This window comes from Ornithorhynchus anatinus, chromosome 13 (genome assembly GCF_004115215.2).
Source record: "Ornithorhynchus anatinus isolate Pmale09 chromosome 13, mOrnAna1.pri.v4, whole genome shotgun sequence".
Lineage (NCBI taxonomy): Eukaryota > Metazoa > Chordata > Mammalia > Monotremata > Ornithorhynchidae > Ornithorhynchus > Ornithorhynchus anatinus.
In genome coordinates, this window is record NC_041740.1 from 16,298,278 (window position 1) to 16,320,994 (window position 22,717).

Below are 22,717 nucleotides of genomic sequence, written 5' to 3' on the forward strand. Positions count from 1 at the left end.
ATCTCATTTTTCATCACGGTGGTGCTGCTAAAGGAAACGGGGGTTCCATCTGAAGGGGGAAAAATATCCAGGCTTTGCACTCATGACCCATCAGTCAAGCTTCCCTTGTTAAATGTGGTCCTCTTCCTCTCAGTTCCTTTCTTATTCCTGAAAGGGGACTGTTTCTTTTGGCATAGAGGAATAAAGACTGTGCTTAGTCATTGTTCATTGTTCAACATAAATTTAACAAGGGAAACAAGATGGAAGTATAGTAGTCTCTGGTTAGAACAGAGGTCCGAGAGTTGTTGTATTTAGAAACTGTTGGTAGATTTTATCTCAGTGGGTTCCTAATTTATGCTATTCAAGTTTGACTATGTAATCATCCTCTTCTGAGAAGAAATGCAGCACTGCCCAATACCATCTGGGGGCAAAAGATGAACAACAATCAAAACTACACCCTGGCCATCAAATAAAGAATACAGCCTAAATGCTTTTGGGTTTTCAAGAATCCATAATGATCTTGTTGTCTTCCAAAATATGTCATTGCTATAAATAGATCGGCAGAAAGCAGAACTTTTAGTTTTAAGAAGCCTTGTAAATAGTGTTGTATTTTCTTAAGGCATGGCAGTCTTGCTGTTGTAGCTACTCTGGGTATATCTTAAGGAAAACACAACACTGTTTACATGCCATGCAGGGTTAGTCACTCTGCTGTGTTAGTTGCTTGTTTCAGAGACAAACATCTCTAGAAATAAGAGAATAGCCCCCATATTGTTTTCTCTTGCCTGAGACTTTGGCAAAGACAGTCAGTTGTGTGAAGGATGCTTGTTTTTTTTGAGAACAAGTGCTTGTTAGTTGATAAATATAAGCAGCCAATAACTACTTGGCATAGCATAATATACTATTATTATTAATCCAACTATTTTTTAACCTAGTAACCCAGAGGAGAAAGGGCCTTCTACAACTGATCTCCAATCTGAAAAATTTCCTACACTGAAGGTTCTGGGATCATTGATCATTACCCATGTTTGTTCGTTTAGACTGTGAGTCCGTCACTGGGCAGGGGTTGTCTCTGTTGCCGAATTGTACATTCCAAGTGCTTAGTACAGTGCTGTGCACATAGTAAGCGCTCAATAAATTGAATGAATGTTTGACAAAAAGCTTGAGGGTGTTGTGAAAATCTCCCAGTCAATTGATTACAGTCTTCTGATTTTGTATGCAAAGAAGTTGCATTCTGTCACGTAAAACTAGTACGAAATGTGGAGTAAAAAATGAGACCTTGCAAGTGGAGACCTCGTGAGATAGATTGTCATGGTTGGCTTCATGCCAGATACATTCTGGAATCTGTTGGTGATTCCTCACTCTTAGTGATGTAGTTTAGGTCAAGTGTATACATATTCTTTAAAAATTCTTAAGGGCCTTCTGTGTGTTTCTGTACTTCTCTATAAGTGAATATTTGGTATATGATTGTGTAATTACTGTTAGGCAAATGAACCGAATAATTGTAGATATAAACCTGTCCTAACAGCTGTGATCTATCTGGCATTAATTTTTTCCTTTTTCCCCCCCTTTTCCTTGCCAACGTAAAGTGGCTAAAAGCCAAGGTAAGAGGAGTTACTTCTCATTTGCCTCACAGTGCCCCTTCCATTTTGATAGAGGCTGCAGAGCCACTAAGCTGAAAACTCTTCTGTCTCTCCGCTTTTCCATAGGTTATATAGATTAAACATGCTCAAATTCAAATCAGCCACATTCAGCCTGGATGTGTTAATATATCAAAGATATATCAACACTGGCCTTCATAGAGATACATTAATTTTCTAACATTTAATGCTTTGCTCAGTTTTGATAGATGCCTTGCTCATATTGACTTACATTTTAGGAGGCTTCCCAGACATTGGATGTGAGATGATCATTTAGAAGAAGCTATTTGGGCGAAACTGATACCTGCATTTCAAAATTTCATTTGAAGTCCTGATTTTTGAAGTAATGATACTAGTCTGAAATGTCAACATTTTTCAAAAGTGGAATTTTTTGCAGGAATTTTTAGCTGCCATTTGTTGGAGCTAAAATTTTACATTCATTGCATTAATCATTAATGATAGGGGAAATGAAATACAAAGGTTAATTTTCATTTTCTTTGAGGTTTTCACAGCAGTGTCAAAGTGTGCTGTTCACAGCCATCTGGGAATCCTCAATTCATATCCCTATATTAAAAATAATAATGCTTGAATGTCAAAATACTACGAGTAATTTTGATATGAAAATCGAACCTTTTCCTTCCACACTTTAGCATGGAAATAACCAGCCTGCAAGAACTGGCACGCTGTCGAGAACAAATCCGCCTACCCAGAAACCACCGAGCCCTCCCATGTCAGGCCGAGGAACTTTGGGGTAAGACTATAACTGTTTGTTCCCTGATTTTTGAAGCAGATGTCAGCAAGATGATGATAAATGTTTGGTGATTCAGTATTTTGTGTCTAAATCTGATCACTTTCAAATGAAGTATCCTCAGGACCTTGTAGGATCCTTTCATGAGCTTAGCAATATTTTATATCCTAGAGTTCTCTGTGTACCGAAGGCCTCTTTTCATGGTTGAAAGATGATATTCTTTAAAATTAAAGAAAACAAAAATCTGTCTTGTGATCCTCACATAAACAAAGGCAGCTTTGTCTTTGTACTCTGGCAGAGCCTTAGAGACATTTGTCTGAATGGCTGTCTGCAAAAGCCAGGTATGTTTTTCTATTGGGAGGTAGAGGAGAATTCTCCACTTCTGACCCAAATCTTCAGGACACGTCTAACCGAAGTAGCCATAGGAGGTGGGGACCCATGGTTTTGGGTATTTCATCTGTGGAGCAGTATATCTGTATGACTGGAAGACTGCATTTCAGGTTTTTCCACCCCTCAGCTATGTTCTCCCTCTGCGTGCTTCCTCTTTCCCTCATCCCCACCCCGCCCTTAACCCGATGCTAGCTGACAAGTTTCAGAATACTCACTAGCGTCCAAGCCATGTGGTGCATGTGGGAAGCAGCACAGGCCAGTATCCCCAGATGAAAGTTTCGAGATTGCACTGATGGCTTGACTAGAACACTTGAGAAACGAGTGGGCAGGTGTGTGTGATGTGCAGGGGGCATCCTCTGGAGCCCTATCTCCTGCAGACACCAACCTGGAGAAGTCAGAGACCAGAAGGAGTAAGCAGGAGGGTAAATTTTTAATTTATTATATATTTATCTGTAAGATACCCTAAATTGGAAACTATTAACTGATACTTCAGTCCAGCCCCTGTTCATTAAAAGATGAAAGAAGGCAAAGAAGAATAATTTGGGAAGATTTGGAAGAAATAAGTGTTTGGCTTGTTCCATCCCATTCCTTGGGTTTAGGGTCCAAACCTATGACCTAAGCTAGTGCAGAGCTAGAGAGATATTGTGTATGCTGTATCGCCTCTTAATTTTGTTAATGGAAAATGGTTCTAGGTGTTCCTCTTTTAGCATTTCCAGCTCTTCTCCTGCCACTTTCATTCATTCATTTAGTCGTGTTTATTGAGCGCTTACTGAGTTCTGAGCACCATACTAAGTGCTTCTTGTGGTATTTAGCAGTGACTACACTTGTTATTCTTGCCCCAGGCCAGGCATCCACTATCGTGGTTTGAATACACTTGGGAGCAATGGAAGATTGCTGATTTAATTATTTTCCAAAACCCAAATACGGCATTCATATTAATGAAGACCATTAATTTTTTTATGGTATCTAAGTACTTATTACGTGTCAGGCACTATACTAAGCACTGGATAGATACAAGATAATATGATTGGACACAATCCATGTCTCACATGGGGGCTCACAGCTTTAATCCCCATTTTACAGGTCAGGTAACTGAGGTTCAGAAATATTGACTTGCCCAAGTTCACAGAGCAGATAATGTTTGTGTTTGGCTATAAAGTCACCTTTATGGACAAGAGAATGAAAGGTTGGGGTGGGGTTTATCAGTAACCTTTTATTCTACTGTATACTATGACTTGATATCTCCATACACTATGGAGGAACTGAGTGGTTTTCTTCATAAGGTAACTATAAAGTAAATAAAAGGGGCAATATGTAAATGTAGTCATTACCAACATGAGATTGAAAAAGAGTCAAGGGCCGCCAATGTAACGAGACTGATTTGGAAATCAGAAGGCCTGGGTTCTAGATCTGGTTCTGACTGATGAGGCTGTGTCATCAGAGGGAACCTCCTACGCATTCTGTGAGGTGGGCAGGTCCAGCAGGGATCCTGAAAATTAACTTGCTAAGCTGAGTAGGAAAGACCGCAGCCATTCCCAAGAGCCTATGGGTTGTGGTGCCAGGCACAGCAGGTCACTTCAGCTGTCAGTCGATCCCACACTTAAAAAAAAAAAAAAAAACAAAAAAAACCCCCCAATCCTGGCGTGCATTTGACAATGTGCTGCATTCCCAGTTGCCTACTCACGTATTGTACTTTGTGTTCTAGCAGGAACGTAGGTGGTAGGGACAATAGAGCCTGAGTGGCACTGTGGAACCAACAAGCACAAAAATCAACTCCTTTGCTGAGGTTCTTGTTTCTGAAATTTCAGGATCTGTTATTCTCAGTGGAAGGCACCATCATCATCATCAGCTATCTGCCTCAGATTCCTGTGCCTCGGTTTGGGTGGTGAATATTTGGAGGACTAGATAGATTAAACTAGATGCCAAGGCTGTACTTTGTCCTTGGTGGCCAATCTGGGTCATGGAAGGAAGGAGTACTCGCTTGACTCATTCAAAGCCAATAAATCAATCAATCAATTGTATTTATTGAGCATTTACTATGTGCGGAGTACTCTACTAAGCGGTTGGAAGAATACAGTAAAACAGAGGTGATAGATGGCTTTCCTGTCCACAACAAGCTATATAGTCTTGTATGCAGGGGGGACACCATTTATTCCCTTGACTCTGCGCAGCTCCCTTAATCCCCCCAGCCCTCCCCCCCACCACCACACACACCTTTCGTAAACCAAAACTGGTAGCTCCAGACAAACCCTAACTTGCTGGCATCTTCCCAGCTATCGTCTGTCTTTTTCTTTCTTCTGGAAGGGGATTTGAAAGATGCCCAGTGGTCTTGTAAATGAAGAAGAATGTTTTTGTTGTGGGTGATTTATGACCTGATTAAATACTGAGTCAGTAGTCAAAATAAGGGTCAAGTGCCAGCAGAATGTTGATTATTTTAACTGTTGGTCTTCTATCCTAGAACATAAAAATACCATCAGAAACCGTGGTGACTTTCTTTCCTGCCCTATCCCAAAAGGAAATTTACTTAGAGGGTTAGTTGGAAATGACCCCCAGTTTTGTTTTAAAATTTTTTTTTTGTATTTAAGTGCTTACTATGTTCTAAACCCTGGGGTAGATACAAGTGAATTACGTAGGACACAGTTTCTGATCTGCAGTTTGGAGGCTAGTTTTTGGGCTTGAATCACTCTCCCAAGTCTGCCTTATTTGAGGCAGAACCAAATGAAGGGAGTATTCATACTGCCAAGGGTTGAGGGATCTCTTCTTCATTGAAACCCCACATAGCTCAAGTACAGGGAAATAAAAGAATCGGCCAGCTTTTCAGTAAGTGTTTAAAAAGTTTTAAAGCCTGGAATAGTTCCTGTGAAATAGAGCTGGTTCTGGCCTGCCACAGAGACTCAAGTGTAAGAAAACAATGAACCCCAAGAGAAAAAGATGCAAGAAAACCATTTACATTTGAGATGAATTGGTGCTATCAAAAGACAGCCTGAATGCTAATTTCAGCAGCTTTGCTGACCTGGACCCCTGTTGATTTCCTGATTTTTGAGCCATTAGTTCCTGCTCTGGGAAGCTGGGGAAAGATTGAAGCCTCTGCAAATGAGCCTGGTATTTCCCAGGCTTCTTAGCATTCAGATCATCCTAGCAGCAGTAGCATCGTGGGGAGGTGATGAGAGTGGGTACAGGAGCCAGGGAGTATGGGAAAAAGATTGGGGTGGTAGTTACAGGTTGGGGAAATGGGAATAGGAAAGTGATTGGGGAGGAAAAAGAAATTAATAGAACTCTCCCCATGCCGGATTTTTGTGACCTAAACCTAAGCCCAATACACATTGGAATAAATTGCATCTGGCCTTTTTGAACCCCAAATTGGGAGAAAAAAATGCCTTTGTGGTTTCTAGGAGGCCAGCCCAGTGAAGTTCAAGCCTAGGCAAGGACATGGTTTTAGCCACCAGTCCCCACTTCCCCTCTTTGCCAGCTGTGAGATGCAGGCCATAAGGTGATAGGCAGCAGCAAGATGGAGGAGCTTTCTGACCTCTACCAAACATAGCTGAGTTCTGTTCTCTGGCCTTACCCAGCCTCTTAGCCTAGGTCATAAGCCCCTAAAGGCAGACACCATGTCTTTTACTTCTGTTATTTCCACACCCCTGGTTTAGTGCTCTAAACACTCTAGGTTTTCAGTAAATGCTGCTGATGAGTTTTCTCAGGGTCCTCTGCACTGTTCTGTAGTGGGGTTACTCTCAACCTCTTCTCTCCCATGCATGTCTCTTTCCATCTGAAACATTCTTAGATGTTTGTCCAAAGACCTGAAGTATCATAGTTCCTAAATTGTTACCGGCTCTGTGACTTAAAGTGCTTTCTTAGACTTGGCACTTTCTAAGAACACATCATATATTTTGGGGGGGTCTTAGTACACTGAAACAAGGCATATTCATTTCATGTTAATATGGTGTATAAAGCACATTGGTTTTTGAAGAAGAATTTTAAAAAAAATACATTTTGTGTTAAAAATGCACTTGCCTACCATGAGTGTGAATGAATGGGTTGTGTTCATTTAAGACAAGTCATTTTCCCAAATCCCTAAGCCTTGGTATTTGTAAATGTTTATATACTCTGCTAATATTGGTCACTGAGGTACAATCATAAAGCATAGAAGAAACCAGTCCTTTTAATCAAGTGTGTATCTCCTGTGTCTTATTTCCATCTTCTGTTGCTTGCTTTTCTAGGCGAAATACTCCATACAAAACCCTGGAACCTGTTAAACCACCAACAGTTCCTAATGATTATATGACAAGTCCTGCCAGACTTGGAAGCCAGCACAGTCCAGGAAGGACAGCATCTTTAAACCAGAGACCAAGAACACACAGGTATGCTAAGAGACTGAACTTGAACACCTGATTAAATTGTGTCAACAGAATATCCTTGGAGGTGCTGAATCAATATAACACTAGTGCAGAGTGTTACAAAGGCATCATTGTGGTACAAATTCTCTAGAGTCACTGTAATCAAGACTAAAAACAGCATACAACAAAATATCACTAAGAATGAGCAGGTACAGGGGGCTAAGGAAGCAACACTTCCAGAGATCCGGGCTGCTGTCCTGAGCTTCCCTTGCTTCTTTCCATACTTTGTCTGAGCAGTTAGAGGAAGTAGACAGGTTGTTAGTGCTGATCAGAGGCTGTTCTTTAGCCAAGAGACACAAGCTCAGCAAAAGTTTTACCAAATATATTCTACCAATGCCATGTCCTAGTTATCAAGAATTACAAATCAGTGGGACCCTGGATTAATGAAACTATCTGTATAGTTTTCAGGGCAATCAGTGCTGACCTGGCATTCTTCTTGATCACAGAGGACTGAACTGCCATACCTTTTGTTACAGCCGAATTACACTTATGTTATCTATTTTGTTCTCTCACTCTGGCCATCTTGCTTTTACTTTAAAGGCAATAAATGAATCACATTTCCATTTGATCCCAGAATAAACACAATGTCTTCTATGGTAAATTGCTCCCTTTAAAACAGATATAGTGTTGCAAATGGAAAATCCACAATGTGGACTTGCTGACTATCAGGTAACAAAATATTAGAATAAGCTACCTAAGACTTTTCTGTCTTTTTACATCATTAAGAAAATAATAGGCAGTTTCCTACAGGGGTAGGGAGCCAAACCAAATCGTTCCTTCTGTTTAATTCTGTGATTCTTTAATTCTGTGGCTCATTAGGTGAATAAAAACGTTTGTCTTATTATGTTTGAGTCTGTTGATCCTAGAGGCTAATGGTCCTAGAGTTTGGACTCTTCCCATCTTCATCATAAGGAATAGAATGTTTGGTCTAAATAGCTCCTTTTCTGTTTCTCTAACACAGTTGTAAAGGAACCTGTTCTGTTTGAAAATGCAGCCTGTCCTTACTCTGTCAGTCCATGGTTTCTTCTGAGTTACCATATAGAATGCTTATCAAACTGTTTATTTTTAAATGAAAGATTAAGGCAGTGGCTATGTTCTGCTGTTGAATCAGAGATTTGTCTTCCAATTGCTTAAAGGCTTGTGTCTCTGTCTTTAAGTAATGGCAAAATAGCACGCTCGGAAATCTGAGAGACTTTGTTTCAAAGTGACAGTTCTGTTTCTAAAACAGCTTCTTGTGCTTAAATATTGACAGATCTAGACTTCATTGACCTGAAAGGTCTGGTGTTTTGCCCTTTCTTTAGGATTTTTTGAAATGTAATTCACAGACTCTGCAGTTTAACTGCAACCATGGTGATAATATTTTGGATCTTCAGTAGCAGAAAACCATTTCTAAAGAAACAATTATCTCTCACCTCTTAGGAGTCTTTTTAGTACACTTGTTTTCTCTAGAATTTGCGATACTAACTTGCAGTTTTGTTTTAAACAAGCCAACTGAAAGTTATGTGACACAGTTGATTAAAAAATGTATTCCCAGTAAAAATGGCAAGCTGGATTGGAGCCACAGACAATTTAATCTTAATTATTGAGGAATGTGGGAAAGGCTTTTGGTGACACTCATAGATTAGGTAACTCCCTTTCAGATATGTTTTAGTTTTGTCCCATCTCATTCATTTGGAGCTTTTTCCTGTAAGGACAGTTGCATGGTTTGGACCGAAAATGCATCATAATTCCTACAATAGTGTTGTACTAAATTGCAACTTTGCTTAAATGCAAGTTCTGGCTCTGTTTTTACATCCGCTAAGCTGTAAAGTGTTATGGGTGTAGAACATGTCTGCTAATTCTGTTGTATTGTACTCTCCAAAGCACTAAGTACTTAGTGCGGCACTCTACACATTACAAGTGCTCAATAATTACCATTGATTGGTAGGTCTACTTAGAGCACATCTGGCATGTAAACCCGAAACACAGGCAACATTTAAAAAAAAAAATGCCACTGTGAGGAAAAAGAAATTCAGTCATATGAAAAGCTGAACTTGGAATTGTAGGATGCAATATTTTCTGATTTGCAATGTTAGTGCTGGCCAAAGGTAATTCTGAATATATATGAATACTTCTAATATGGATAGTATATACTGCCATATCACTCATGTACTATCAAATTTGAGAAGGGGAAGGTAATGGCTTCCATTTAAGTGGCATAAGGGTGAAATAGATTGTGGAGCTTGACAAAAAATTGCATTGCAAGAACTTATCAATAATCATATTTTTGAGTACTTACTGTGCACAGAGCACTACACCAAGCATTTGGGAGAGTACAGTATAACAGCTGGTAGAAGTGTTCCCTGCCTACAAGGAGCTAACAGTCTAAAAGGAGAGACAGATAGTAGAATAAGTTATGGATGAGTGCTGTTGGGCTGAGGGTGGGCTGAATATAAAGTGCTTAAAGGGTACAAATCCAAGTGCAAGGGTGAGACAGAAGAGAGAGGGAGTAGGGGAAATGGCTTGGAGGAGAGATTATTTTATTAAGGTTTGAAGGTGGGGAGAGTGATGGTCTGAAGGATATGAAGGGGGAAGGAATTCCAGGCCAGATGCAAACTTGTGTGAGGGATCAGCAGTGAAATAGGCAAGATTGAGGTACAGTGAGTAGGTTGGCATTGAGGAATGAGGTGAGTGTGCTGGGTTGTAGTAGGAAATTATTTCACATGTCTGAGAATTGCTCTGTTGGGAAGCAGCATGGCTTAGTGGAAAGAGTGTGGGCCTAGGAATAAGAGGACCTGGATTATAATTCCGTTTCTGCTTCTCTTCCCTGTGACCTTGGTTAAGTCAGTCACTTAACTTGTCTGTGCCTCAGTTACCTCATCTATAAAATGGGGATTAAATCTTACTCCCTCCTACTTACACTGTAAGCTGCATGTGGGACAGGGACTGTGTCCAACCTGATTTATCTTGTATCTACTGTAGCACATAGTTCAGTACATGGCACATAATAAGGGTGCAACATTTTCAAAACAACAAAAAAAAGCAGAGTGGTGCAAAACCGAGGGTGGATAGTGTCAGTGTCTTAGGTCTTTCCTTGTTCCTCTGGTTTGTCCTGCAAATAGACAGTTGCTTTGGATTGGCAAAACAGGCAACATAAATTTACTGTAAGTTTGCAAATCCCGTCTTATTTAGAGAAATCGGTGCTCCTTTCTCTTCAGCAAGCAGACTTGGGAGACTGTAATAGGCATCAAGTTTTTCTTGAAATATCAAATTGTCTTTGCCTGGTCAGAGGTGTCAGTAAATTTGGGTAGCAGAGCTATGTAGTCCTAATAGGAATAATTCATAATGCTATGGACATACTCTCTCAATCTTCTATAATATGATTTTCTTAGCTATCATCTCTGTTGCTAACAATGTCACCACTTTCTGAAGGGAAATGAAGCTAATTGGTTTTTATAGCAAAACTAATTTCTGACAATTTGTTGTGTGAGATGTCTTGCCTAGCAATTCTGAATATGCTGATGTATCATGATTTCTCTGATTCCAAGTAGGAAATGAGATCCATTAATCTGGAGTCCAAAGGAAGTTTCCATTTTTTAGTTTGAAGGAATTACAGTTTAGATATCTTGACACTGTCCCAAGATGAACCTCTAATGATAACTCTAAATTGCCGCACTTGGTGATTACATGATTCTTTAGGAAATAGGCCACTGAAATGTTTTTTTATTCCTTTCTACAGTGGTAGTAGTGGAGGAAGTGGAAGTCGAGAGAACAGCGGAAGCAGCAGTATTGGCATTCCCATTGCCGTGCCTACACCTTCACCACCAACTATCGGGCCAGGTGCAGTGTTGCTATATCGTTTTTCAGTTTTGTCATGTAATATAATTTATGGGTACTTAAGCATCTTCAGGGGGAACCTACTACAACATCTTAGTCAGCAAACTAAGGCAGTGTTCAACAGATTTCACTTCCAAGAATGAATTGAGAAAGCTGCTGGAGAAGGAAACTAAAAGAGGCTTGGAAGTCCTCGTGCAATGAGAAGTGATAGGAGTTGGATTTCACGGATAACACACATTATACCTATCTTTCAGGTACTGTAGGTGCAGACATTTGTCTGTCACCAACCTTTTCTTACCAGACCACCATCTCTAAAGATGTTGTGATTACTTTGTCAATCCCAGGGGTTAGAATAGTACCTGGCAAGTAGTAAGATCTTGTTCATAGCATCATTATTACTTTCACAAGTAGTAAACAAATAGTACTTCCTTACTTTATTCTTCCCTGACTTGCCTAAGGCTTACTATTTATAAAGCTGCACTATAAGCAAAAAAGTCACATTTAAACAGTACACTTGTACTTTTTTTTAAGTTGCAAAAAGCTAGATCAATTTACCCTGCTTTGTAAGCAGATATTTGTAAATGTAATATTACCAGAAAATACCAAGAATAAAAAGCTTCACTCCTACATTTTGGAATAATTTTGGAATGTTCTTTTCTTTGTCATTGACCTTAGGATTTTTGAAATCAGTAATAGACAATATTTTTTTCAAGATAACTTTGCAAAAGATGGTAACCATGAAACACCAGAAAACCATATGGGATGATTACAAACCACCCAGAATAACAATTTAAAAATCCATCTCCCTGAAAGATGACATAGGTTAAATAATTTTGTGATATCCATGTTAAAAAAACAAAACAAAACTTCCCTCCCTGTAATCATGTTGTCAAGTAAAATTCCAGTTCCTATTATCCAATCCCGATTCCTTTCATATTGTCTTTGACCACTGAGTTGTTTTGCTTGAACCCTGACTGGCATGTGCACTATTTTATTAGCACATATTTCTGTCCCTCCTCCCTCTGGAGCTCCTCCAGCACCACCACTGCCTCCACCTCTACCGACGTACAATATGATAGGTGAGACTTATCAGTATTGGAACTAATTCAATTCCTTTAGATAATTAATAATAAACTCTTTGTTCCTAATAGATTTCTATTTTTTTTTTTGCAACATGGTGTGTGTGGCTAATACAAAGGGGAATATTTAACACATCTAATTTAAACTAATTTCTGGTGGTGAAAAGCCTCTGAAGTTATGTGGAAGATGAAGCCTGAAAATGAACATTACCTGAGATATATTGAATTGGTTAAGCTTTAAATTTGAAACTTTAAAACTTCAGGAAATAGTCTACAACTATATTGATTCTGCTTGAAAGTAATAGTTTTCCTCTGAAAAATGAAAGGCTGATGTTCTTTGGTTTTTGAAAAAAATAATCTGTGAACAATGATTGTCCTAGTTTTCCTAGGGAATTTAGGTTTTCCAAGATAGGAAAGAAGTGGTGATATATTTTAGGAACCTCAGGGTTCCTATTATGAGCAAAAAGGAATTTATAAATCTGTCAAAGAGCAGTAAAATGTCTTGTGCCAAAAAGCGATATGGTGGTTTGAGTAATACAAGAATTAGCATGTGGAAGAGGAGCATCTGTAGCATTAAAACCTAGTGTATTAAAGAGAAACATTCTTGGAAGGAAAAAATGAATTTGAATAAATCTCTGGGATTTTTAAATATGGAGGCTTTGTAAAGATTAAATTCCATTTACCAAAATGACCAGCCATCAACATTCTAAGCATTTAGGGTGTCGTAGAGAACTGAGTAAGATCTGCATAGGAAGTCTTTATAATATAAATAGATGTCAACCCAGAAATAAACTTTTACAAGACACAACTTGCTTACGAGGCTTTGATCCATATTAACCCTGCATATACTTTACATTTTCTAAGGTGTACCTGAAAGTTAATCTGAATTATCACATTCAGATATATGTGTGTATGGTATTTTTAACCTTTGCAATACTTGGAAATTCCCATATCTTTGAAACTATTACACATCAGATCTGGCACAGGTTTCTTCAGCATTGGGGGCCTAACTTTCAACAACTGGAAAATTCACTCCATCTTTTGTATATAAAAAAGATTATAAATATGTATAGATATAATTTCTGCATTATGTGAAATCGTAGTTAAGAAAAATGAAAGAAGTAACATACCAAGATTATGCAAGGATTATGCACTTTCTAGGGGAGTGTTAATTTCTTTTACATAGGACACTGAGCAGCACAAGTGTAAGAAAGTATGCCCTAGTGATGATGTGTATATGCTTCTAACTTCTTTGCCCCCAAAAGTCCTAGTAAACTGATCTTACTCTGAAATGCGGAAGAATTAAGCTTCTCTTTTTATACATGAAGATGAACTCTCTTTCGTTGGAAATTTGTGTCACTGGTAGAAAATGACTTTATAATGGTAAAATTTTCAGTTTTAAAAGTGAGAAATTGTTTACCTTCTCAGATATGAAAATATTTGCTTCCACAAGATAGTCATAGTGCAGGAGTTGCATTCTTTTGGATCCCACATTAAGGAAAAACCCATATCACATTTGTCCTCTATTCAGCATTGCACTCATGCACACAACCAATTCTTCCAACATCCAATGCTGTATCCAGAAGGATAAATAATCCTGCTATTTCGTTATACCTAAAACTCATAGTGAAAACAAAACTTCTGGCAGAAGTGGTCCTACCTCTGTTTATAGACAGATGTTTTATTCTTATTCAGCTATATTGTTCTAAAACTTCAGGAAGAAAAGCAAATGTTCTGTGCTGCATCAAATCCCCAATCAAAGGAAATACATTTCAGCAGTTTAAGAATGTATTTTGTTAACGATTAACCAACACTGCGTGAAGCAGTCATTTTTCCTACCAATTTTTATTCAAAGGTTTAGCTGGGTTCACAGTTGTTTGTTCTTCGCTCGTTTTCTTCTGTACTGCTCACTCTGTCATGTGATGCATATTGCTTAAGTGTTTTTGTTGGTTCCCTTTGGCTAATGCTTTTCAGTGGCCCCGGGTTCAGCTCCTGGTTCCCAGTATGGCACAATGACCAGGCAGATTTCTCGACACAACTCTACCACTTCTTCGGCATCTTCGGGTGGATACAGAAGAACGCCCTCTGTGACTGCTCAGTTTTCTGCTCAACCTCATGTTAATGGTGGTCCTCTTTACTCTCAAAACTCAAGTAAGCCTCTGTGCTTTGCAGGCTTATAGCAGCGGTGGGGCACTGTAAAATCTGAGATTACCATTCTATGTTTTTTTTGTTGTTGTTGATGTTAGTGATAGACAACAATTACACCACCTTAGAATCAGTGTGTGCTGTTGGTGTTCCTTTATGTTCTCTTGCAAGCCAATTCCTGTTAAACTCAATATACCAGTGATCAGTAATCATTTTAACAGGTAAATTTAGGCTACCCTATACTTCCTCAAAGAGTTGGATAGCGCTCAACTTGCAACACTTTTGTCAATCCAAATGTTATTTTTTAAAATTGAAGGAAAGTGACCTCTTAAAATTAACTTCTCAAAGGAGTTATTAATGACAGTATTTGGAGAAAATACGGTGGAAGTTGTTCCACTAGAATTTCAGGTATAAACATTGTGTATCTTTCTATTACGACAAAAAAATTGCTGACTATCACTGATCTAAGGGCATCAAATTAAGATTAAGTTAGAAAGTCAATCCTTAATAGCAGTGCCTGCTTTCTCTTCTTCTTGTATCCTTTTTGTCAGTAACTTCCAGCAATGGAAATATTTTTCTGACTTTTGATTTCCAACTATTCCTTTTAATCTTTGCACATCTCAGCACTAACTGCAATAACTGTTGTTTAAAGGTTGGTGAGTGTATAAAAAAATGACTAATTGGAATTGACATTGGAATTTTCATTTTTCACTTTCTGTATTTAATGTTTAACCCAATAAGAGAAAATTGAAATGAGAACCCTTTGGCAGGAGTGACTGATTAAGTTTTTAAAGTTTGTGGTTTGAAGATTGTGATACCTTAGTATTTTACCCCTCCCCGCTATTCATAATGATTAGTGCTGCTGGGCAAACAGGGACATTATCTGGCAGATAACTCCCAGATCTCACTTTAACAAATAATTTTGACTTGCTCCCTGGTAGACCTTTAATCAGAGCTCCCAACAAGTAGTGAAGTTGACTGACTTATTTCACTTCTGTTTATCCCCTGTGAAATGGTAAAAGTGTAGACAGCTGGAGGTTGTGGGGGTAAGAAATAAAAGGAACTCAGTAATCTACAAACAAAATAAGCAGCCACTCTATGATTGATTTTATTTTTATTACTGTTGAACTGTTGGGCCCTGTAGAAGGACTATTAAAAAGAAAATTAGAAAGCTGACATTTTTAAATACAGTAAAATACAAATAAACTTCTAATAGTAAATCTAAGAAAACTTTTAACACGTGCACAAATATTTACGGTCCATCCATATTTCCATAGTTTTCCATTTGTCCTCTTAAACACATTGTCCTTGTCACGGGAAGAGTTCCTTGAAAAACTTTGAGGGCTTTACTTGGGCAAGAACTAGTGACAAAATTACTGACAATTCCATATCTAAATGGCGTAATTCTTTTGAAAATTGTGAAATAAAGTAGAATTGATTTCAGATTCTTCTGCATGTTATCAAATATATTAAGTGACTCCTCAAACAGGGTCACTGTTGGTGTTCAAGTAACTTCTGAAAAATTTTTTTTAGTGTTTTGATGTGCATCTTTTCACTTCAGTTTCTTTTCATCACTGTCTAGTCCTGGTGACTACCATTTCTTTTGTGACTTTTGAGCTTGAATCTTTTTTTTCTTTTGAAGTGAAGTCACCTTCATAAACTTACAAGCATGACTAATTCCTGGAGGCTTCATAAGTCTTATCCTTAAAGTTATAAAGACTTTTCCCCCTATATATCAAAAATGCTAACCCTCAGTCTAACTCGGGAACATTTTTGTGTTCTAGTAAACAATTGAGAACTAGTTCATAATGAATTGTTATAATCAGAAAATGAGTTCATTATTATATATTGCTTTGTTATTAAACTGTTGCTTCCCAGAGACCCATAGAACCTCTTTCAAATATTTATTTTTCTCATCAGGAGTTTAATAGAATTTGAATTTATCTGATCATCCTGACTTCCAATGTAAATCTTCTGGAGACTCAAAGTTTGAAGTGGTGGTCTCAGATCAAATGGAGCATATTTACCCAGTGATAACCAAGAGACCTGAACTCATATTTACAGGGCTTTCTATTCAATTCTGCACTTTTCTTGAGCAAAATTATGCATATTTTTAATGAAATTTCTCCCCTTTAATCTATTAAATTATCTGAGCAGAGTAGACCATCCACAGACAAATGAAAAGTGCTGTTGTTTTCCTGGGCATCATGGGGTCAGGATACCACAAAATACCATTTTTTGCCCATCTTCTCCAAATCACTTAGCAGAAATCTGTTTATGTAAGTATTTGTAGTCTTAGGGTCAAGTAAAGAACAGATCTCCTCTTCTTTGTTTCATTCAGAACACATTAGCTGCATTGAACAAATGCGCCCTCCATCCATTAGGTTAAATGAAGAGTGATTATTGAATTACGGGTACACTGAGTAGTCTGTTGGATGGGTTCTATCAATACTCCGTCCCCAGAAACCTCCTTGAGCAGACTACTATCTCGTGATTGCCTTCCTCCAGAACTTGAGTAACTTATTTCATCTCACAAAATGAACAAATTCTTTAGCCTTATGGTTAGACCGTTGCAAACAGTACCCTCTTTTGTTTGTTCTTGAAATAAATAACTGGCTGAACACTTCAGCTTTAGTTTTACAGTCGAAAAATAAACTTGAAGAAGGTTCTGCAGTTGTTTGTGTTTGGTTTTTGTTGTTGTTGTTGTTGGTTTTTGGTTTTTTTTCATTTGCAGACTGTTCTTTGCATATTTGTGTTTGTGGTCCTTGTAACTGACGGCTGCTTTTTGTTTGTTTCCTTTTCTTTCCTTTATCTGTTTTACTTCCCCCATATGGTGTGGTTGTTACCAGTTTCAATTGCTCCACCCCCTCCCCCTATGCCTCAGTTGACTCCACAGATACCTCTCACAGGCTTCGTGGCCAGGGTGCAGGAAAACAGTAAGTTTGGAAAAACTGAACTGTCAAAGAGTAGAGGCTGTTTTCTTATAGTATGCATGGCTGGCAAGTCAGATTTTTCCTTTCCTACTTTGAGAAGCTAATTCTCTCTTGAATTCTGATACAGATATGCTTTTAGACTTGGGGAGCACAATCTTCAGACTTTTACTCTCTTGTGCATGATACTGACCCATTTAGTTTTGAACCACAACTTACTGATGATGACAAATTATTCAAAAGATGGGACATCTGCTCTGGGCAGATTGTCAAGGAAAGTAAATTAAACATACATAATAATTCCAAGTAGTGTTGAATCTTGCAGTTAGCCCGGAATAGTTATTGGTAGGAAGATTATGAAATGTTTGTGTAGCCTATTGACCAGCACGTTTTCTATCCTAGAATGCCATGCTCTAAATTCTACAAAACATTAAATTGGACAACAAGTATTTTTTAAATGGAGCTTGGAGTTCATCCTTCATTTCTGTGTGGACTTCTGTACATTTTTTTTTTCAATTGTACCAGGGTTGAAGTATCCTGACAATTACCCAGTCACATATTTTGAGCACTTGTTGAGTGCAGAGTACTACAGTGTACTACTGTGTGTTTAGAAGAGTGAAATTTAGAAAACGTAATCCATGCTCTTAAGGAATTATAGTTTAGGAGGAGTTGGGAGTGGGTGCCTTCCAAACTGGTTTATTAAAAATAAGCAAAATGGTGGCTAGCAAACAGGCCTTAAGGATAGAAAAAATGAGTCCCCATTATGATAGATTGCCATTCCCTAAGGAGTGTGATTATGGACTTTCCTCTAACCCACCCTGAAAGGTCAGATTCATATTGCGCTGAATAGGAACTGAACTCCTTTTCCAGTGTCCCAGTACAAGGAAAATGATCAGTATGAACCATTAATAAAAAAAGAAAATCCAATGGGTGGTACCATCATGTATGGTGTATTCTGCTTGCCTGGTTATCCCTGTGAACTTTCAAGAGTGATATAATTTTGGAGGTCAGGGTGGGGTAGGAAGGAAGATGTTACTCTCTCTTTCCCAGGATCAGGTTCAAGACATCATCCCTGGTGCTTGAGCTCAGTGTAGTAGTTCTCTCCACTCTGGAAGCCTATATAAATTGAGACTTGTGATCCAGTATATATTTCCCAATCCTAAATTAAATCATTCATTTAGCACCTATTTGGGAAAGTACAATAGAGTTTAGAAGACACAATATCTGCCCTCATGGAGCTTTCAGTCTAGTGGGGCAGACAAACACAAAATAATTACAGATAGACCAAAAATGAGAATGGAAAAATGGATAACCAGATAAATATGTGATTGAACAGTGTATGTAAGGCTGTATGTACAGAAGTTCAGTTCTGCATTGCAATAAGGCTTTTGAGGTCACTTTATGGTGATGATATTTGTCTACACCAAGAGGATTTTTCTTTTCCAAACAGGAAAATTCCTGAAGGACATCACTGGGACATGTTATACCAATTCTAATATGGTTTGGAGGGGAAGGGGGAGCGAGAGGAAGAAAGGAGGGGTTAGATTAGAGGTGCAGGGTTTTAGGGTTTTTTTCCATTGTGAGTCAGCAGTGTAATGTACAAATAGCAGTTTGAGTCGATGCCCCAAGTTTGGGAGTCAAATGACAAGGCACCCCTTCAAAGAGGAAAGCAAGGAATATTGGAGAATTATATTGGTAGCGTGTTGTGACTCAGCTCTCTCTAAGCAAAGTATTGCACAGGCAGAGAGGCCTGAAAATTGTGTTGACATTCCTTGGATTAATGGTAGTGTCATTTTCTTTCTCATGCAGACCCATCCTATTAACCCTTGACTATTAACTCTTTTATTTCAGAGTTTATAATCAGAATGTTAAAGTTTTTTTATGGTTTAATATATAAATAAAAGGATACTCTTGCCAAGCCTTTTATTTTGAAAGAAAAGGTTAAAAACCAGACACTTATGTGCCTTTTTAATTTCTATAAATTCGTAGGACATAAAACTTTTGTAGCAATAACGGTGAAAGTTGTATTTAGAAATGTGCATAAAGAGATGTCCTGAATTTGTGGACTGAATGTTAAACCTGAATTCTACTTCCGATTCAGTTTTTGAAATATGCCTTTCAGCAAGCCTCTCTTCCCTCTGTGCTTCAGATTTCCCATTTCTAGTATTTGGAGAACACATGAAACTCCTTCTCACTTCAAAATTTGGGGCTCTTCTGTCTGTTCAGAACCCCCCGTCTTGGCAAAGGTGCTGTGCTGTAGGATTTATGCTTGTATGTAAATGTAAGAGCTGGCTTTGCAGACACTACTTTGCTGACATGGCACCCATATCACTTGGGATCTGAAAATTAATTGCGCTAAGAGCCTGAGGATATTTATAATCTATTGTTTTGTCTCTCTAACTCAGATGCTACCTCCAATAAGCCCAAACCCCAGGGAACGTGTCTAGGGCCAGGTTAAAAAAAAATAAATCACTGAACATATACCACAAAGAATATATTCATGTCTTCCATACTATATAAAAGAAATTTGGAAAAGAATAGGTTAGAAACAAACATTCTTCTTTAAAAAATAATCCAATTCCTTGCCCCTCTACTTATGCTGTTTGCCTTCCCAGGAATTTTAAAATTGTAAGGCAGGAGGAATTTGGCAGCAGGCGAGTAGACAGGTAAGGAAAGAATCACAGGGATGGAGAGAGAAAAGTACCAACCTTTCTATTGGTACTTGCCCAGGGGAGCTGGCATCGTCCCTCAACCTCCCTAAATTAAAATACTTCCTTCTCATTGTTATTGTTTTATTTACTTCACATAATGAGGTGGAGTAAATTCTGGATAGCTATTTTAATAAGTAGGGACTTTGGTTTAAACTAATTTTCACCAAATATTCCCAAATGTTACAAAGTTGTGTGTGTGTTTTAGTGTTTTTTGGATTTTATTAGGGTGGGGGTCTTCTCTCAAATTTATTTCAGAAAGGAAAATAAAGTAGTGTCCCTCATTCCAAGTCTGGAGCGGGCTGCTGAGAGAAGGGGCATTGTGATTTCCATAAATTCTACCTTGGTCTAAAAGAGGACCCAGGAATTCATTCTGTCCAGCTTCTCCAGACCAAAATCAGATGCTTCTGCATGCCCAGAAACACACTATTTTTATTTTCTCTGTTCTTTTCCCCTCTCCTTGTTTGCAAACTCACCAAAATTCCTGAGAACAAACTTCCAATAAACTCTAAAAAAAGCAAGACCTCAGTTGTAAAGTGCGTTGGAAGTGCTTTTATTTGGTTGATAAATATCCTAGAAAAGTAGTAACGATCTGTGAGTTTTAGAATGAATTTCCAACTTCCATTGTTGTTTTTCCCTCCTGCTCAACCCCAGGAACCCAGTAATGGATTGTGTTCCTTCCATAAACTGTCTAGAATTAGAAAGATTATTCACCTGGGCCCATTAGCAAATGAGATTATACATCAATTCAAGGCAGCTCCCTACTTCCTTAGTGTAGATATAAAAACAATCCCACCAACTTAGAATTTTTAATCAATCAGTGATATTTAGCACTTAATATGTGCAGAGCATTGTACTAAGCACTTGAATTTGAAGTAAATATTTCTTTGTGACCATTTTGCATGATGTTGTATTCTTCCAAGCTGTTTTTCCTATAGGTACTGGTAAGGTAGTATACTTTTTCCCATTTTGTTTCTTCTGTACTCCTCCTCCTCCCCCCACATTCCCACAGTCCTCTAATTGTAGGTAAACTGGGTGTGAATTCCTTCATTTCATCTTTTTCTTGACCAAATGTATGTAGTTACAAAATCTTGAACATAGCTTGTGCCTTATGAAAAACCTTGAAAATTTTCCTCCTCTTTGAAATTTTCATTTTCTCTTACCTCATTAGAACTTCATTAAAATAATTAGCCAGCCAAACAAAGGAGAAAAAACAAAACTTCCAGCAAGTTTTTTGTGTGTTTTTAAAAGTCAGTAGGCAGATGTCCAGGCTCGGTGGAAAGGACATTTCCACAGAGCATTCATCAGGTTCTGCTTGGTTCAGACAGTACTAACTGAAGGCCTGTTAAACTGTGAGAGCAGTTGTCCAACCCTCTGACATTTATAGTGACTGCCGAGGATCTCAGAACCAGGGAAGCTCTCATCTTTGCGATACAAGTTGTGCAGCTGTGAAATGGGGAATTTTCCCCCAAATCCTTGTAGGTGATCACCTTCCAGGGCTTTCGATTACTCTTACTTTTAGCTTGGATTCCTTCTGTTATTGTTACATTCTGCCTACCTGCTACCAAGCATTAGCTTTAACACACCAAGCTTTTGTTTCTAATAAGTGCATGTTTGATAATAGTGCATGCTGTGACTTAGTTTGAGCTTAATTGGAATCTCGTTTATGGTTTTTTCCCCTGGTGCTGTTTCTCACCCACATTGATTTTTTTTTTTTAATACCCCATAGTTGCTGATAGTCCAACTCCTCCACCACCACCTCCACCAGATGATATGGCCATGTTTGATGATTCCCCTCCTCCTCCCCCACCGCCCCCAGTGGATTATGAGGACGAGGAAGCTGCAGTAGTGCAGTATAATGATCCCTATGCAGACGGCGATCCAAGCTGGGCCCCCAAGAGTTATATTGAAAAAGGTAAGAAGTGAAAATGATTTGAAGGTGACAGTGAAAGAAAGCAGAAGAGAGAAAATCCCCATCAGCACTCTTGAGTTTTCTCTTCCTGACTTTTTTAAGTGTAGCAGTTCCCAACATGGGACAGAAAACCTTGTCTGCTCCATCATTATGAGTTGCTGTTAGTGGAATTTCATGTATCTAAATGTGTTAAACAGTAGATAACCACTAGGATTTAGCTCCACCAGGATCTTTTCCAGTCATGGCCTAGCTTAAAGCCCAGGGTCCAGAGCAAGTGCCTCGTCATTTACGTGACTGCTTGAGGACAAACTAAAGCAAATTCTATTACATGGGCCCGCATACATTTATCTGCTTCTTCTCTCCCCTGGAGGAACGCTGTATTCAAACTAGAAACTCATAGCTCCTCCTAGCTGTTAGCACCACAGTAAGTAACTGCAAAGTCACTTTACCATATGTGTTCTTGTCTTTGTGATTAAATATTATTTTAACAATGAGGAGAATTAAACTGATATTTGAAATTGAGACACAAGGCTACTGTTACTTACCCAAGAAAGTTCTATTTTTATAAAGAGACTTTTAACTGTAAAATACTGTCTTAAGGTTGAGCTGCTTATTTTTTGCATAATTTGGATTCCCAGAGCCCATCAGGGGGGTTATTGTGGTCTATGTGGTGGTATAGGGTTAGGGTTGGGAAATTGGTCATATTTCTGGCTTTATGAATTAATCTGGCTATCTGTTTTCCTGCTATCTCAGTTTTCCTGCCTTTAGTAAATAAGACCATCAGCTGTTTCAGTTTAGCGTGGTGCATGATGTCAGGGGAAAGATTGTGAAAACAATAACATGTAACCGGTTTTTTCATCTGGCTCCTTGGACAATAGCAGCAGGGGAATAAGGCCAACATTTGTCTACAAGGTGATAAAGGCACCAAAAGTCTATTTTCAACTTGAACTATCCTGCAGGGTTCAACTCCTAGCTTCAA

The 22,717-nt window shown here is 38.5% G+C and overlaps 1 protein-coding gene across 9 annotated transcripts in view; it reads left to right on the plus strand.

The window, feature by feature from the left end:
* ABI1 (abl interactor 1) overlaps positions 1 to 22,717 on the plus strand; it is a 90,339-nt gene that overhangs the window by 63,696 nt on the left and 3,926 nt on the right. The window contains exons 4-11 of one of the 9 annotated variants that reach the window (XM_007667766.3): positions 1,566 to 1,580; positions 2,267 to 2,367; positions 6,972 to 7,112; positions 10,867 to 10,967; positions 11,963 to 12,043; positions 14,018 to 14,194; positions 17,038 to 17,124; positions 21,556 to 21,741. In XM_007667766.3, the coding sequence (XP_007665956.1) occupies positions 1,566 to 1,580; positions 2,267 to 2,367; positions 6,972 to 7,112; positions 10,867 to 10,967; positions 11,963 to 12,043; positions 14,018 to 14,194; positions 17,038 to 17,124; positions 21,556 to 21,741 (889 nt within the window). The remainder of the gene's footprint in view (positions 1 to 1,565; positions 1,581 to 2,266; positions 2,368 to 6,971; positions 7,113 to 10,866; positions 10,968 to 11,962; positions 12,044 to 14,017; positions 14,195 to 17,037; positions 17,125 to 21,555; positions 21,742 to 22,717) is intronic. The other 8 variants (XM_029077443.2, XM_007667765.3, XM_029077442.2 and 5 more) reach the window with 8 other exon arrangements.